Source organism: Mastomys coucha, unplaced genomic scaffold (assembly GCF_008632895.1).
Source record: "Mastomys coucha isolate ucsf_1 unplaced genomic scaffold, UCSF_Mcou_1 pScaffold1, whole genome shotgun sequence".
Taxonomy (NCBI): domain Eukaryota; kingdom Metazoa; phylum Chordata; class Mammalia; order Rodentia; family Muridae; genus Mastomys; species Mastomys coucha.
In genome coordinates this window covers 63158346-63176759 of record NW_022196891.1, presented here as the reverse complement: position 1 = coordinate 63176759, position 18414 = coordinate 63158346, and the positions used below count along the sequence as shown (strand labels likewise).

At 46.7% G+C, this 18414-nt stretch overlaps 1 protein-coding gene across 2 annotated transcripts; it reads right to left on the bottom strand.

Annotated features, from left to right (window-relative positions):
- Positions 1 to 5159: 5159 nt before the first annotated feature.
- Creg1 (cellular repressor of E1A stimulated genes 1) lies at positions 5160 to 18176 on the bottom strand. Of its 2 annotated transcripts, XM_031388157.1 has the most exons (4): positions 17775 to 18176; positions 11739 to 11858; positions 10134 to 10318; positions 5160 to 6578 (listed from the first exon to the last, which is right to left on the bottom strand). In XM_031388157.1, the coding sequence occupies exons 1-4, from the start codon at positions 18126 to 18128 to the stop codon at positions 6575 to 6577; spliced, it is 663 nt and encodes a 220-aa protein (XP_031244017.1). In that variant the 5' UTR covers positions 18129 to 18176; the 3' UTR covers positions 5160 to 6574. The 2 variants fall into 2 exon arrangements, with proteins under 2 accessions (XP_031244017.1, XP_031244024.1); XM_031388164.1 differs by lacking the exon at positions 5160 to 6578 and having other exon boundaries at positions 10130 to 10318; positions 17775 to 18128.
- Between the last annotated feature and the right edge of the window lie 238 nt (positions 18177 to 18414).

The window sequence follows — 18414 nt, the reverse complement described above, 5'->3', positions numbered from 1 at the left end:
CTCAACAAAAGTCACTATCTAGCCCAATCCTGGGCTTAGCTCTGGTGATCTCAGGCTAAGTGATTGTGTTGAGGTTTGAACAGTCTGGCTTCAGAGCTCACAGGGCTTATCTCCTCCTCCCCCAGCACACACACACCATCAAAGTTGTCAAAGAACTACTTGTGAAAACCTAGCTTTTCCAAACACATGGCCCTTGCTGTTTTTTTTTTTTTTCCCTTCCACACTACAAACCTTTAGAAACAAGTCATGAGGCAAAGCATTTCTTTAAAGGACCCACAGGGACCTCTAGTGTTGCGTTCTTGAATCAAAACTATAGGGTTTTGTTTGTTTTGCTTTTTGTTTTGGTTTTTTTCGAGACAGGGTTTCTCCAACCTTTTCCATAAAATTTTTAAAAAAATTATGTGTGCCTCACCCGTTTCTTGGGCTTGTAAAGAGACTTAGAAAAAGAGCACCACACATGGATATATTTCATAAAGTTAAATGCACTGACAGCTATGGCTCTTACTTTTGAGAAAGCTTAACATTATCAATTGATATATGAAGTAAAGAAACAGGACTTGCCTACCTAGTATTTACTGAGTGTTTGTTCACTCTCTAAGGTTAGCCTCCCATGGACTCTCACTATGTAGACCAGGCTGACCCTGAATCCACGATTCTCCTGCCTCAGCCTTCAGTGTGCTGGGTAACTTGGAGTCTTTCGGAAGGAATTATATTATCCTCTGTTTTGCAGCTGAGAATTCTGTCATTCCCTCAGCGGAGAGCACTTGTTGGAGATGAACCACCTAGCTCAGGCTGAAGCCAGCATTTGAACCTAGGCCTGTGGCAGAGCCAGAGCACTTGATTTTGACATCAACTCTCCTGCAAGGCCGCATTCTGAAGGCTCACAGAGAAGATGCTCTTTGGCCTCCCAGTGCATGATGGTTTCTTCTCCGTTATCCCAAGAACAGTGGCGGCCAGCAGCAGGCAGGGTGAAAAATGATTTGAGAACTTTTTTGCTAATTTGTTCTTTGTCCTGCGGAGTATCGTCCTCTACAAATGTACCAAATAGCTCAAAGAATAAAGAAACGTATTCAAGACAACATAGTCTTCACAGATTGGGTCAAGACCGGGGGCTCCTGCAGTCTATGTTCCCAACCTTAGGGGAGCCATGTCCTGCTAAGATGTTCCAGGGGCCCAGGTAGGCCCTTTCTCCCCTCGGCCCAAGGCTCCGCTGTCTTACTGGCCTTCTCTAGGACTCGATGCACAGGCTGAAAAGCACACAGCAAAGGAAATGACCACCCTATGCAGGCTCTGTCAGTACAGAGTGCCTGTGTGGCTTTAGATGGGACTAATGCCCATCCAGTTCTTAGAATGGTGAGAAAAATGTTTCTGTGTATTAACCAGCGAGTCTATGGCATTTTGTTACGGCAGCTTGAGCAAAACCAGGCACAGATGAATCCGAGGGATGCAGTCCATTAACGGATGACCCTTGGTGACCAAATGAGGAGTGTGTGTTAACTGGTATCGGCATATATATGTAATATGTTAGACTACTGTTCTCAGAAGAAGCTGATTTGGTCAATTGCCCTGCAATCATCCACCAAATATTTCATTTTTAAAAAATTACATTTAGTGTGTGTGTGTGTGTGTGTGTGTGTGTGTGTGTGTGGTATATATCTGTGTGGTGTGTATCTATGTGTCTATGTGCATTCTACCACACATAGGATAGATGCTGAGAAAGCCAACTAAGAATTTATTGTGGAAGGACTGGAGACTCTAGCTAAGGAATGTGAGTGCATATTTATTAAACACCCTCCAGAGTTTGAGTCTATGAGAATCTTTTTTTGGGGGGGGGGGGTTGAGTCAGCCCCCCTCTGTATATCCCTGGCTGTCCTGGAACTCCCTCTGTAGACCAGGCTGGCTTTGAACTCAGAAATCTGCCTGCCTCTGCTTCCCAAGTGCTGGGATTAAAGGCATGCGCCATCACCACCCAGCTTGTATGAGAATCTTAACAGATTTTAGTTGATACTAGTGCTGAGGCCCCCAAGCTGCAGAGCGCAGAGCGTCTCGAGACTAGACTGCCCCACAGATTGCAAACAAGTTAAGTATGGAGGCCTAACTTAACTCTCTGTCCCTGCTGTTGAGAGACCTGTGTCTAGATTTGGGCTCACATGTCAATGAAAAGAGCTAAGTATGAATTAGGAAAGAGAAGAACATTCTACACAAAGCTCATTCCAGGCAGATTGAAGAATTGGGGGTGAAAAAACCCCCAGAAAAATGGAAGAAAGCCTGAACTGGCGTTTACCAAAGTTCTCAAAGGCAAAGACTAACTTTAAAGAAGAATAAATATGTTGAGGGAAATATTCAGTTATGTAAATTTTCTTTGTGGAAAAATTTAAATCTACTGATTTTAAGACAATTTAAAGGAAAAACAGTTTTTACCAAGTGTCTGTATCGACAGCGAAAATTATTTACTGAAATAAATACATAACATTCACTAAAATCAATTTTTAAAAAATTATTCCCAAGGGCTCACTGGTAGGGTGTACTTGGATGAGAGAGACCCTGGGTCCCACCCCGAGAGCAACCAGGAGGTAAATTAAAGTGATTCCCAGGGCCGTTAGACAACAATTCGCAAAGAAGGAAAACAGCTGGCAGAACACCTTAAAATCTTTCAATATATTTATTTAGTGAGTGTATTGTTTGTGAGGGTGGTATATGAATGCCATGGTGCATGGTAGGCACAGGACAATTTTTGCACCATCATAAGAGTGCCAGGGATTAACCTCAGGTCATCAGGCCTGGCAGCAGTACATTTAGTCATTAGGTCATCTCATTGGCCCCAACTACTATTTTGTATGTTAGAACCTAAACCCACCAATTTAAATAACGCAGTCGTGCTATCTCCCTACTAGATTCAGCGCAGAATAAGCATTGTGATATCTTGGAATTGTTACGTTGATATCAATCCCTAAAAGCAATCTGCAACATTCTTGGAAATTCTATAACCTAAATGTTTAGGAAGTAAGGAGAGGAAGACAAGGAAACTACTAGGGTGGCGATCCCATCAGCCTCTGCTTGCTTGATCTGACCCGTCAGTTACCGGGGCTTCCTCTCAGGAGTACCCTTCGAAACTCTCCAAGTCCCGATGGTTCCCAGGGCAGAGCGACGCACCCCCATCTTCTGGAAAGGACAATGAGACACAGGGCCTGGGCTCAGCCACTGAGAGCACCCCACTTCCAGACCCACTTCTTACTCAGGAATGAGTTGGACCGACTATGAGCATCATCTTCTTTGTTAGAGTTGCTGGCTGCAGTTAAAACTAAGGGAGAGGAAAGCAGAGCTGAGAAGATGGTGTTCTGAGGACTATTTTACTTTAGGAACAGCAAAACTCCTCACAATGTTTCAATTGCTTTGATTTGAATCCCTCTGCTAGTAACAGAGTCCGAGGAAGGCGGCACCCTCCCCAACCCCACCCACAAGCAGGTGGTTATTTTGTAGCCTGGGTATGAGGACGATTCCGGCAGCTACTCTGTTACCTTTGACTACTGTGGCTTCTGGTCAGGTCATACAGATCCTTTGCCTTGTACTAAATTATCCTTTTATCCTTGTAAACAACTCCTAGGAACACAATGAATTCAAGATCAAGTGCAAGACTTAGGTACCTGATCAGGACTCAGCGCAATCCTGATCACATTTAAGCAAGTCATCAGAGACTGGAAAGAAGTACAAAATACTAGCAGCTAGGTTAACTGTAGGGGCCATGTCTTGATCTCTCTCTCTCTCTCTCTCTCTCTCTCTCTCTCTCTCTCTCTCTCTCTCTCTCTTTCTCCCACCCCCCATGTACCTTTCCCTTTCCCTTTCTCCCTATCATGCATGTACCCTACAACACAAAGGAAAAAAAAAAAAACTAAGAAAACGATTGCTCCATATTCTCTTCTAAACTTATCATTTGTCTTCCCAGATGAAAATACAGACCACTTGTTTTGAAGAGTTTGGAAAACACCACAGAAATACTGGCCAATAAACTCCCACAGAGTACTATCTTCTCAGCACTAAAACAGCTCCAGAATGTGCCATTATAGGAAAGTGGCCCTCCTCAATTACCTCGTGATTCTCTGTCTGAATACTACTAAGGAAGGCACATGATCCTGGCCATGTCTAGTCAGACCACTCCTGTTTCACTGACTCGTGCCTCGGTTCATAATGGATCCCCACCCGGATGTGATCCCAAAGGCTTTGAACCTGGGCTAGAAGACAGATAAACCTGATTGTTGATCCTGGTTTGGTCAGGGATACATCTGCCAAATGCAACCAATCTATCCCAGTTAAGACCGGGGCTGGACCTCTACCTGCAGCAGGTGAGGCGTGAGACCCAGGGTCTGAAGCAAAGCCCACGGTGTAAAGGAAATGACCAAGCCTTGAACCTGCCAGCGGCGGCGTGACACTAGCCTTCATCTCACCTCTTCCCTGCTGAATTGCCTATATTAATGTCACCATCATGGTCACATTGGACATTGGCCTATGTGAGAAAGGGGCACTGTTTGGAGGAGGGGGGCATGATGGCGTGTGCTGATTATCCCAGCTGAGGCAGGAGAATCACAGGTTGAAGACACCTTAGGCTACCGTCTAGAAACACTAAGAAATAGAGGAAACAAAACAAAATAAAACTAAACCACCGAAAACCAAAACACAACCTGGATCTGCTTTAACGGTAGTCTATGGCGCCCCCTTGTGGACATCCAGAATGCTACCGTGACAGTCTGCAAATTCAATTATAAAGGAATGTGGGGAGCCTGCTGTGAAGAACTGACTGCTTCTCGCCCTATAGGATGAATGGATTTGATCTGAATGTGGATAGTTTTTTTCCAAGTGCTTAAGACGAAACTCACAGTTAAGTGGGAAAAGAGAGAAAGCCAGGGAGGAGGTACCCTCAAGCCAGTCCTACAGTGTCATGCCGGAACACAAGGACCTATGACAAAGCCTGCATTTGGACATTGCCCAAATTCTAGGACATGAGTTCTCTGCCATTGGAGAAAGTATATGATTCTTTTCGAATTCTGGAACAATCGGTGGATGATTTAAAGTGTGGTTAAATAAGAACATTGAGTGAGCAGTGCACAATGAAGCTTTCTAATAAACAGCTATGTTTCTGAAATCACAGAAGTCAGTCCAACACACCTTGTTAGAATAATGCTTTTAATTATTGATTTGAAAAACAGGATTCTTACTGTTTAGTGGGTTTTTACTGAGAAGTCATTTGCTGGATCTCTCTCCGACACGATGGCTCATATTTAACCCTTCTGCTGTTTAAGGAGTCAGTGGCCTGATCCCCCATACCCTATTGAAAGGAATCTTATGTCATCCAAGAGCATAATACACGTAATAAAACTAAGCAGTACCTCTTCTGAAAAGAAGATGTATTGTTTTATATTATGTGTCTGTGTGTGTACGCGCACTTGAGTCCCGGAGCAGGAGTTATGGGCAGTTGTGTCTGTCTGACTCCAGCCCCGGGAACTGAACTTGGGTCCTCTGCTTGAGCAGTCAATCTTCTTAAGTGCTAAGCCATCCCTCTAGGCCAGAAACATGTTTTGTTGTTGTTGTAGTTTGTTTTAATGCTGTGGTGCTGCGGTGTCTCCCACAGAGGACTCGGGCTGCAGCACCAGGAGCCTTGAGATACAGAATCCCGGAGGAGGGCTGGGATTAGGCTGGTGCTGGGTCAAGTCTTACAAAAGAAGAACCCAACATATGCCAAATTCCTGCGATTCCTTTTTCATGCAAATAAAAAATGGTATTTTTGGATGTTTTTGTTTCAATGCTGGGGAAGGGACCTGTGGTCTCGTACTAGACCATTGCTCTACCAAGAAAGCTGCATCTCAGCTTGTGTGTGTGTGTGTGTGTGTGTGTGTGTGTGTGTTTTAAAGGGTGAGGAATGAATATACAGTCTACTTAGATGGAAAGTGGATGCAGGAAAATCTTCTTGACTTATTTGGTTCTGGGTAACTATGACTTTAGGATGTAAAACATTTATGGAGTTTACCCTGCACAGGAAGGCATGAGTGGGAAGCTCCGTGTGTGGCCATTGCTGTCCTTGACTGAGGATTCATTCTGGCTCTCTGTATCCGGTATCCGGGACCCACACTCTGCCCAGGCCTCCCCACTCTTGGCCCCTTTGACAGGCTCCTGAGGCAGCCTCGTGGGGATAGCACCCTTCAGGTACTGTGGCCTTCAGGCATAAAGCACCTGCTCCTCGGTACCTCTAGTGCCAATGGGCAATCTTCAGCTGGTCTATGTCGCCCTTCTGTGGGCACCACTGAAGAAAAGCCACCGGGAATGGCTGAAAGAAAACTTCCTTGGTTATAATGAAGGGCATTTTTCTCTGAAAATGGCTTCAAAGTACATTTTTTTTAAAAAAAAAAAATCCAGCAACCACATTTTCTGCTGGACAACATTCTGTTAACACAAGCAAAGTCGAAACAAGAGGTGGCAGGGTGAGCCGATGGCCTGGGGAAGTCAAAGGTAGGGCCAAGCCCTTCAAGTGTGCATGAGCCTTCGAAGACACTTTGCCGGTGCGACTCAGTTCACCATATCTGCTTCATCTGGAGAGAGAAAGGGAGACTGTTATCTCATTATCTCACTGGCCAGTCTTACAGGTTCACCCATTTGTGGGAAAGTCTAGAGAAACACAGCACCAAGAAGTTTAATATTTTAAGTTAATTCCCAGCTGGAATTACCATCCAACCAGGAAATCTACACCCACGTAAGGGTTCAAGCGAGAGACTGAGGAGCTTTCTCTGTGTCCATCTTGGTAGGATTCCTGTGAGTCAGCTACAAGTGGTAGAGTGAACCCTGGACCAGGCCTGCTGTTCAGGCTCCATGGTGATAGGAGGTAACGCCTGTTCTGATCACGGCTGCCTCCAGGAAGTCAACAAACACACCATGAGGATGCTTACACCGTCAGTCCACATTCAGAAGAGCACACGGGCTTGGTCCAGCGACCCAGTGAATGACACAAACCACTTAGTCTCATGGCAGAACTGGCTGAGCAGTCCCTGTGTGGATGCTTTCTCGGGATCATTTCAGTGTCCTGGCCATCAGCTACAGGAGGCACTGAGCTAATTAGAGAAACAGTATCTTCTGAGGTTGACGTGCGCAAGCCTGGCAAGGTGACTCCAACATGGAGAAAGCCCAGGATGCCATAAGAATCCCATTAGTGGCTCCTGAGAATGTGCATAGACTCTGAAGTGGCAATCAGTGGCCAGAGGCACCTGGGGACAGGCACCTCCTTCTCTAGTACTCTGCCACTGTGGTGGGATGCCTTGCCCTGGTCTTCCATCCTGCCCATCCTGCACTCCCATGCCCTGTGCTCCCCCAGCCCCCTCTCCCTCGGCCCCTGATCAGAGAAAAGGCTCTGTCTTATCTTTGAGCTGCAGAAAAGCACTTATCCGTCTACATAACAGAGCAGGAGCCTCTGTTTTACTCACTCAGAGCAAAGACTTATGGGAAAACATAATTTTATTTTGTTATTAAAGTAAGCACTGCCCGAGGCGTGTTATTTACACAGAGATAACTGCTCTTCAGAGATTGTGATGTCCCGGGAAGGTGAACTCCGGCCTCACAGAGCAGCCCATCATTCTTACTGCCACTCTCCTTGATAATGTGCTGCCTGGTAATAATCTCACAATCGCTACCTCCTAAATCCTACAAAGGAGGATGCCGGGCCAGCCCCGCGGAGGGTCGGTAGCCTGTGCCTCTCCTCCCACGTGGCAACAAAATCAATGCCAGGACAGCTGGATTCTTTACTCAGACAATTTGAAAGTCTTTGCTTCGATCAGCTGGCTATAAGCAACTGTTCCCAAAACACCTACTATGGGCCACGCACCACCCTCATCCCTGCTCGGGACAACAACCCCGAGTATGCTGTTATTAAAATTTACAATCACAGCAGGGAATGGGGGTGGGGATGGCTGGGGGTTATGTAGTTTAATAAGAGCTGTTCTCTAATAGAATAAAAACAAAGTACACATTAAGCACTAAGAATTTAAGCCCCCAGGACTGAAGATTGCTTGGTTCCCCCAAAGAAATAACCTTTTCCCAGGGTTAGGCATTTAGACAAAAGCCACCATTCCATCGGGACTTGAAGAAAGTTCCTATTTGCTAAAAGGGGAGTCTCGCGCCTTATCTCTGGCGAAAGGAACAAGTGGCTCTTCCATTAGCACACGCTGTGGTGCCTAGGAACTTGACAGGGCTCCCTCAGTCCCTGCTCCCGAACTTCACCCAGCTCACGAGCCCCCTTTCTCTTGTTCCCGTGTAACCCTGGAAATCATTCCCTGTCGTCTCTCCTTGCTTTCCCAGGAGAGAGCCTCGACAGTTTATTGGAATGAATGTTTTCCCTTTTCACCCACAGATGGGCTACTTTGGTTTCTTTACTGAGCCCATATTCATTTGGCCGTGACTTACACATCTATCTTAGTATCCTCCCTCCCCAGTCTCTCCACAGAGCTCCCAGTCATCGCAAACACGAAGTGAACTAAAAGATGAACCTGGAGAGGCAGCAGCTCCGGCTCCAGCACGCGGTTAGGCGTCAGATGAGGCTGGGGACCAGGATGCCCAGCGCTTGAACCCCAGCACTGCCACCTGCTGGCTGAAAGGCATTATGCAACCCTCTCCTTTCCCAGCCAGGCCCTTCTGTTTACTGCCTAGGAATGGGCGCTTGCTTCACGGGGGGTGGGGGGTGGTGGTGGTGGTGGGGTGGGGATATTGCACCGACCAGCAAAACACGCTCAACAGACTCTAGCTGCCATTGTACCTCTCGGGCTTGTAGATGTCCTATATTGCAAAATCCAGTGTCACTTAAGGAACACTCTAGTCCCTCCCATTCTGTTCTCTGACCTTTGACCTCCCTTGACCTCACTCCACACCTGACCACTCCCTTCTTCCTGGCCCGGCCCCATCTTTAGATACTGCTCCTTCTCTGCTTCCAGACAAGATGTACTGGGGTCCAAACCCAGGGCCTTGGACTGAGCTATGTCTCCAGCCCTTAGTAAATTGTATTATTCTCTCTCTCTCTCTCTCTCTCTCTTTTTTTTTGTGCAGCGCTGAGATTCGCACCTAAACCCCAGGGCCCAATTGCTGAACCCAATCCTCTGGTACTATTCCCCTTTCTCTCCAGTGGTCCCTTTGGAATCAACTCCATTACCTCTGTAGGCATAAGTCACAGATCCCTTCCAATTGTGTTGTAATTGTGGTTGTAGAAAATGTCATAAAACATAGACCCCAGGCTTCACTCCTCTGAGAGTTATAGGCCCGATACTAGATCCCCCCTTGTTTGGGCTTGGTTTTGGTTCAAACACAGTTTCATGTAACTTGAGCTGACCTTCACCCTCACAATGAAGCTGTGGCAGGCTTTGAATTCCTAATCCTCTTGCCTCTGTCTCCCAAGGTCTAAGGTTACAGGTGAGCTTACTAAATCTGTATCACACATTTAAAACTTTTTTTTTCTGTTTGTTTGTTTTTGTTTTTTTTTTCCGAGACAAGGTTTCTCTGTGTAGCCCTGGCTCTCCCAGAACTCACTCTGTAGACCAGACTGGCCTCGAACTCAGAAAAACGCCTGCCTCTGCCTCCCAAGTGCTGGGATTAAAGGCGTGCGCCACCACCTCCCGGCCATTTAAAACTACTTTACAGATATATTTTAAGAGTTGTTTCTAGTTAGTTGGTTAGTTGAGTTTCTTTGTTTGTTTGTTGTTCGTTTTTTGATTATTAGACACACAGGGTTTCCCTGGCTGTCCTGGAAATGGCTCTGTAGACAGATTGGCCTCGAACTCAGAGACCCAACCTGCCTCTGCCTCCTGTGGACTGGGGTTAGGTCTGGTTTGCTTTGTTTTTTGAAACAAGATCTCACTCTGCAACTCTGGATGTCCTAGAACTCATTACGGAGAACTCAGGCTGGCCTTGAACTCACAGATTCTCCCTGCCTGACTCTGAAGCGCGAGGACTGGGGGCTAAAGGTGTGCACTTTGTCTGTGTCCTATGTCTGGCGTCTTTGTAATCCCATGTGTGTTATTCCTTTGAGAGGGGAACCTAAGGATTGGTCTTGGGGGTGCTGCTGGGAAGAGCTACAGTCTGGCAATGTTGGAAAACCTACAATTACTTACTGCAGTGTGACGTTAAAATATTCTTCGGGTGTCACAACTTTAGGTCCACCAAAGTAGTCTAAGACCCAGATATTGCTTATTGTTAACTTAGCAAAGAACCACTTATGGCTGGAAGGCCAATGTTTCATCTCAGGGTGTCGAACAAACAGCGAATTCCTGGCATAGTCCTCTTCCGTCTCATTCACCTGAAGGGCAAACAGGAGATAAACAGGCCATTCCAACACTTTCATCTCTCTTCTGCTAAGGTGTGGTTCTCCCACCACAAACCCTGCCCGATACCTGATTCAGTTGCAAATTCTAATCTTAAGAGTTGAGAGCAAAAGGGAAGCTTGAAGAACACAGAGAAACTTGTAATTTCAAATGTGTAACGACACATACAGATAAAGCAGAAACCAAGATAGGGATAAGAGCCTTGCAGTTCAAGTATCACCGTCCATGGCCCAGAAGCACAGCAGTGTCACCCAGGCCTGAAAGGACCCTCACAGCCACTGTACTGAATGCATGTGCAAGAAGGGTAAACATGCTTAGAAGTAGCACAATGAAACCCTTCCTCCCCGCCACCTCTCTAGCCTCACAACTCCCCACTCCCCGAGCATTTGTCACTCCTCTGCTTTCTCCTGCCAGTCAACCAGGACATGGGTACCGCCTGCCCCTGAGATGCACCCACAGGTTGTCCAGACCAGACATGACAAGGGTCAGAGAGCAAACTGCTGGCTCAGCAATACGGTTGGTATGTGCTATCTGCACACTAGCATCCAGTAGTTCTTTCTTCTACAGTTGTTTCATTGTTTTTTTTTAAAGATTTATTTATTTACTGTGTACAGTGTTCTGCTTGCATGTATGCCTGCACACCAGAAGAAGGTGCCAGATCTCGTTATAGATGGTTGTGAGCCACCATGTGGTTGCTGGGAATTGAACTCAGGACTGGAGTTCTGGAGGAGCAGTCAGTGCTCTTAACTTCTGAGCCATCTTTCTGTCGCGTTGTTTTGTCGCTTTGAGATGGGAAGTGGGGGTGTCTCACTCTGTAGCCCTGGCTGTACTGGAACTCACTATATAGATGAGGCTATATAGACCAGGTTGTCCTCGAACTCACAGAGATCCACCTGCCTCTGCTTCCTTAATGCTGGGATTAAATACGTGTGGCACCACCACCACCTGGGTGCACCAAAGATCTTATTTAACCTCTTCTCTCCAGCACTCTTCCCTAACTGTCCAAACCCCCTTAAAGTGAGTGACAGACACTCCTCTCACTGGTATCGAACATGGAGACAAGGAGTCCACATGAAACTAGAGCGCACTGGTTCTGGATGAGGAGCTGTTTTTTAGCAAGAGTGTTTTATACAGGAGCCTTCCAGATGTTACGTCTACTTGGCTCCAGGACATGAGTACTTATGGGGTGCCCATACACGGCCCATAAGTACCCTACTGGACACTCCTATACGACAGTCCCTGGTCAGCACCTTTAGTTGTTGAAATCACTGTGTTAGAACATATTCATATCATCTGCCCACTCACAGGTCAATTGTGTTTATTCTCCAAAGACCCCTCCGTTCGTTTTTAATGCCACCACGTTCTTTTAAGCCCATCTCTGTTCATGGAACGTACCTTGGTCACAGTTCCCGACATCATTATATGAACACACAGGGGACTCTGGGGATCAAATCCATGGTTCCTACAGTAGACGGTCTGTGCTAAAGACATAGTCAGTGTGGCCTCTGGATTTCCCTGGAGAGAGAAAAATAAAAATCCTTCATTGTAAAATATGGTTTCTGGAGAGGTACAAACTTTACAGCCCGTAGTCATACTATTCCTGGAACTGACGGCAGCTCACTTCCATGAAACTGTGAACTGTAAGCCACTGGGGTTGGGAGGCCATCCATGGGAAGAAACCTGTCCTGTTCCCACGAAGTGTGTGTGGAGAGGTGTCATGTTTCAAACTAACGAACTATAAAGAATGTTTTAGCATAGCTATTTTTATCAGTTCCATACTTATCAGAATTATAAATAATGTAGCCCCTAAACCAGGGCTGGTGGTAGCCCTCACTGAAGTATCTACAAGATTAAGCTCTAATTAAAAAAAATAAATAACAACTGCATAAAATTGCCACAGGTGCTCGAACGGCCTAATTGCAAAATTTAAACTAGAAAGTAGCTGAATCATGCTGAGTGGTTATCACTTGACTGCAGAAATTGTCATGTGATCTCAAGTTGCTTGTTCCTTCTGTCACAAGAGAATTTTTTTTTTCAAAACCCAAGGCAAAAAGATTCCTAATTCATTTCTCTCCAGAGCCCGGCATTGCTCCAGATTACTGCAAACTCACAACTGCATCCATCCATTTCACTACGGCCATCAAAATCACGGAGTCCTAGAGACTCTCAGGAAAGGGAGGGGGGAAGGGGAGAGTGGGGCTCAGCAGGGATGAGCACTGCTCTTCCAAAGGCCCACATTCTGTTTCCAGAACCCACATCCAGTGGCTCAGTCACTTCTAAGTTCAGCTCCAAAAGATCCATTGTCTGGCCTTTAAGGGCACCCGCCCTCACATTAACACACACACAGAGATCTACACATACACCTAACTAGAAATAAAGTCAATCTTGCTGGACATGCTGTTAGGTAAGAAGTATGTATAGACCTTTAATCCTAGCTAAAAGACTGCTGTCTTCAGCCTGTTGGGTAAGAAGAGGACTTGCTGCTTCCCCCACCTACCCAAGAAGGAGAACAAGGGGGAGCGCTTGGGTGGGGTTTCCCCACTGGGAGCTTTGCAGCCCATGCTCAAGCAGTACTTTGTAGAATCCTCTACAGAGTCTGTTAAAATGCTGAGTCCGGGTACCAATCTGTACCCAAGGTTTTTATTTTACTATTTGTGAGTGTGTGTGTGTGTGTGTGTGTGTGTGTGTGTTCGTTCCCATGTATGTGGGCGGATACACAGGTGTGGAAGCCAGAGGTTAACACTGGATGTCTTCCTTGACCAATCTCTATTTACTAAAGCAGGGTTTTTTTTGTTCAACTGGGAACTCATTAGCTTGTCCCCGGGGGAATTCCAGCTCCATTTGCCAAGCAGTGGGAGTACAGGAGGCGCAGTTGATTTTCTGCATGGGTGCTAGAGATCTGAACTCTTGCACAGCGAGCTTTTTTCCTGATGACCCATCTTCCCAGTTCAATACCTAAGATCTGAAGCTTGCCAGGACCAGGGGCAGGGGCAGGGGCAGGTGGCAGGAGCAGGGGCAGGGGCAGGGGTAGGGGCAGGGGCAGGTGTGTTTGTTAAGTTGTCTGTGCAGAGGGTAACTTGTATTTTTGTTTTTCTAAGTCTGGTGGGCAGGGTGGTTCAGACAGATAATTTAAAAGTTGTTTGAGCACTTTCTAGCATGAGGTGGTGAGAACTTAGCCCAAGGATGGCATGAATGAAGAGGAGTGTATGATATGATAACATATGACAACAGGTATGATAACAAAGAAAGCAGAAGAAAAACCGAGATGTGGAGATACAATGAGAACTCTAATGTGCTTACTGGGAAAATAATTCCACAATCCAGGACGTGGCCCAGTCACGGTCTGTTGCTTTTCAAGAAGAGGGAAATGGGACTTTCATCAGACAGATATTTAATGAAGGCCACCAGAAATACCAGGCTCTGGACTGGAGAGATGGCTCAGTGGTTAAAAACAGTGACTGCTCTTCCAGAGGTCCTGAGTTCAATTCCCAGCAACCACATGGTGGCTCACAACCATCTGTGATGGGATCCAATGCCCTCTTCTGGTGTTCATGAAGACAGCCACAGTGTACTCATAAACATTAAATGAATAAATAAATAAATCTTTTTTTTTTTGGTGTTTTTTTTGAGACAGGGTTTCTCTGTGTAGCCCTGGCTGTCCTGGAGCTCACTCTGTAGACCAGGCGGGCCTCGAACTCAGAAATCCGCCTGTCTCTGCCTCCCAAGTGTGGGGATTAAAGGCATGCGCCACCACTGCCCAGCAAATAAATAATTCTTTTTTTTTTAAATTTATTTATTTATTATATGTAAGTACACTGTAGCTGTGTTCAGATGCACCAGAAGAGAGAAGAGGGCATCAGATCTCATTACGGATGGTTGTGAGCCACCATGTGGTTGCTGGGATTTGAACTCAGGACCTTCAGCAGAGCAGTAGGTGCTCTTAACCACTGAGGCATCTCTCAAGCCCCATAATTCTTTAAAAAGAAAGAAATACAAGACTCTGAGGAGGTCCAACAGGCACACCAATGTGGAAGTAAATCCTAAATGGAAGGAGAACCATGACTGTGCACATAACGTTTGAAGTATCTAAAGAACAAAGGGATAAGAAATTGGCTTGTTTTTAATGGGTCAAGGGAAAAAAGAAATCAGGAATAACCACATCATATCACAAGAGAGAAGCGCCAAGAAGGACGGAAAGGTAAAAGGATTTTGTTTGGTTTGAGACAGAACATTATACAGTCCAGTCAGTCCGTGAACTCCCCCCGATAACAGAGTAAACTAACCTTGAACCTTGGTCACAGTTCCTGACATCATTATATGAACACACAGGGGACTCTGGTGATCAAATCCCCAGGTCAGGGTTCTGCCCCCACCTCTCAAATACTGAGACTATATAGCCTGGGTTACAACTTGGGGCTTCCTGCATCCCAGGCAAGCACCCTACCAATTTTACTTTTGATTCCCTGGCTCTATAACATAACTTGATACTATATCAACAACCAGCAGAAACAAATGCTTCCTATAAGCATCCATTATACAAAAATATCACACACTGAAAAACTAGACAAGAGGAACACCCTTATGGGAAGTACACCCAAACCTCCCCTTGTCTGGGAGGGAGGCGGCTGGCATTTTATACTGGGGGGTGGGGGGAGGGAGGGGGTGGGGTGGGGAGTGGTCTCAAGCCTTAGCCTTGTTCTTTCTAACCTAATGGGAAGGCACGAAGAGACTCTTGCTGGCTAGACAAGAAAAAAGTACAACAGGAACCAATTTCAGCTGGTTAACTGGCTGAGTCAGCATCCAGACAAGTCTTAACAGTCTCGACATGTCCACGCCTTTTCAATAATACCATCCCAGAAACCTGAGAGCCTGGGTAGGCTCCTCACATCTGCCTCTTTTCTACACAGGAAATACTTCACTGGAGACCTGCCTGATGGCCATCAGCTAGTTGGTCACGGATGAGCCCCCATCTCTAAGCCCCTGTGTCCTCATTTCGGCAGTGTGGATGATACCACCCCGGACACCTCACAGATAGAAATAAGATCACGGGCTATAACGATGCTCAATCCGTCCCCTTCCTATTAGAATCACCAATGATGGTTTGAGGGAGTAGGGGGCATGGTTTTAGAATAAAGTAGCTTGGTAGTGCATTTTAAAACTTCTCTGAGAGCTGGACATGCCTTTAATCCCAGCACTTGGGAGGCAGAGGCAGATGGATTTCTGAGTTCAAGGCCAGCCTGGTCTACAGAGTGAGTTCCAGGACAGCCAGGGCTACACAAAGAAACTCTGTCTCGAAAAAACAAAAACAAAACAAGAAAACCAAACAAACAAACAAAAAAATCAACTTCTCTGTGGGCTGGTGAGATGGCTCAGCAGTAAGAGTATTGACTGCTCTCTCGAAGGTCCTGAGTTCAAATCCTAGCAACCACATGGTGGCTCACAACCACCCGTAATGAGATCTGACACCTTCTTCTGGTGTGACTGAAGACAGTGTACTTATTTATAATTATAAATAAATCTTTGGGCCTGAGCAAGCGGGGCCGACCAGTGTGAGCAGAGGTCCTAAAAGTCAATTCCCAACAACTAGATGAAGGCTCACAATTATCTGTACAGCTACAGTGTGTACTAATATACATAAAATAAATCTTTTTTAAAAAGATTTATTTAATTATTTCATGTATGTGAGTACACTGTAGCTGTCTTCAGACACCCCAGAAGAGGGCATCAGATCTCATTACGGATGGTTGTGAGCCACCATGTGGTTGCTGGGAATTGAACTCAGGACCTCTGGAAGAGCAGTAAGTGCTCTTAACCCCTGAGCCATCTCTCCAGCCCCAAAATAAATCTTAAAAAACATAAAATAAAACTTCTCTGCAAGTGCTTACAGGTCAGTTTAGTGCCACGTCTGGGGTAGAGAGAACATGTGAACAGCAGACTCCTAGAGGAGTGAAATGGGCTGCGGAGAAAATGGCGAGTTGATTGGGGTCAATATATCTGCACTGGGAGGTGCAACGGCTTCTATTCCTTTTGTATCTCAGAAAAATATAGCTCCACCCCCACTCCCCGAGCAGAGAGATCTTCCAACCTTTTCAAGAAGAGTTAGACACTTAAAGAGCAAACAAACAGACTTTGTACTCTAAAGTTTTATCCTACGTGTGTGTGCGCATGCGTGAAGGTGCACAACAGGTGCATTGTGTATTAATGAGTGTATGGCGTGGACAGAGGTCAGTTTTGATGTCACTCCTCAGAAGCTGAAGCCATCCAGCTTGGTTTTTGAGACAGGCTCTCTCTCCCGAGGTCTGAAGCTCACTGACTCCAGTTGGCCGGCAGGGCAGGGAGATGCCTGGCCAGTGCAGGATCACATGTGCGTGCATGCCTTCCTTTTTACATGGGTACTGAGGACCAAATACAGGTCCCCATGCCTACATGGCAGATATTTTACCAACCAGGCTAGTCCCCCTATCCCCTAGGATTGCAGTTTTAAAAGGTAGTAGTAGCTAATTTAAATTTGTTTATTACAAAACAGAACTCTGTGGAGGCTGAAGAAAACTGGTGTCTAGCTCATGGGTCCCAGTCTGTGGCCTGTGCTTTGAAGACAAGTGAGTCTGAAGACAAGTGAACTGGGGTTGGCCCCCTGGCTTTGCGCAAATTACTTAACTTCATGTCTTCATCTGTAAAATGGGAATAGCCAAGCCTGTTTCTAAGAGTTACTACAAGAGACAATGAATGAAAATGAGTGGAACCGAAAAGCCCTTGGCACATGACACGGCAAGGGTTTGATTTAAAACATCAGCGTCTCTTGGTTCACTTTTACCACTACACTATGCTTTTCCAGCTTTGCCACAAAGACCCTCCACAGAGTCAGGCTCCATTTCTGGGCTCGTGGATGGCCTTTCTCTCCCCGGCTGTTTCCACCGGAGTTGTAAGCTTAGCCTGGTCCCAGAGAGTGGGCAAAGGGCAAAGAAGAGCCAGCCCAACAAAGAGCCCTGCTCTCTACTGGGGACATTATGCTTAGGAAGCCCAAACGCAGTCAACTATAATGCTGTATAGTAGTTTCCCACTGGTGATAGGAAAGTTCTGCAGAGGTAAGAAAGAGAATCTCCGAAGTCACGTAAACCAAACGCTAACTATCCAACTCTGTATGCCTTTAAATAACAAGAGTTCAGTTCATGCAGAGATAGCGCCTGAAGATGACGCCTGAAGGGTATAAAGTGCTCCAGGTACTGGCAAAGAATTTACCCAATGCGCTTAGACCAGTAACAGGGTAAGAGTAAGAACTTCCTGACAGTTGCCCAACATCTGCGATGCTACAACCTTCGCCTAGCCAGCGCCGACCAGAAGAGACTTCTTATCTCTAAAACCCACGCTCTCCCGGGCGAGCTGGTTCACTGCTCTGCCCGGCCTGGGAAACGGCGCCGAGCTCCGGCTCACCTGCAGGTCGCTCACGGCTTGCTGCAGTGGACTCAGGTACATGTAGGGCTCTCCCGTGCCTTTTCCCGGAGGACCATCGCTGATGGAGACGATGTCCGCGAAGGGCCTGCCGCGCACCTCCGGGATCGTGGAGATAGTGGCCAGCGAGCCCCAGTCCGAGACGTGAGTCACGAAGCGGGCCACGCGCGGCCCGTCTTCGCGGGGTGGCAGCGGAGGCAATCGCCTGTCCTCGTCCCAGTCCCCGTGGTCCCGGCCTCCGCGACCCCAGGCCGGCGACACCAGTAGTGCCACCAGCGCGGGCGCCAGAAGGGCAGCAAGCAGGGAGCGCGCGAGCGCAGGAGCACAGGCAGCCATGGCGCTGACTGCCGAGTCCCTGCCCTGCGACCAAACTCTGCCGGGGTAACTATTGCCCGCCAGGGTTCCGCCCCTCCCAGAAGGCCAATCAGAGATGAGCAGGCCGGAGGGGGCGTGACTCCGATGCTGCTATGCCGTCTGTTTACTGCATCCTGTGATCTGCTTTGGAAAGAGTGCGAATTTGCCCTAAAGAGATACTTGTTTTATTTGTTTGATTTACAGACAGATACATGAGGTTTAGAAGAAATTAAGCAACTTCCTAAGGCACGGTGCTAGGAAAAAGCTG

Coding starts and splice junctions, on each gene's coding strand:
- Creg1 (XM_031388157.1), bottom strand. CDS start 18,128: ATGGCTGCCTGTGCTCCTGCGCTCGCGCGCTCCCTGCTTGCTGCCCTT. Junction 11,859..17,774: donor AAGCCGTGAGCGACCTGCAG/GTGAGCCGGAGC, acceptor TTCTCTCTCCAG/GGAAATCCAGAGGCCACACT. Junction 10,319..11,738: donor TGTCGGGAACTGTGACCAAG/GTACGTTCCATG, acceptor TTTGCCCTTCAG/GTGAATGAGACGGAAGAGGA.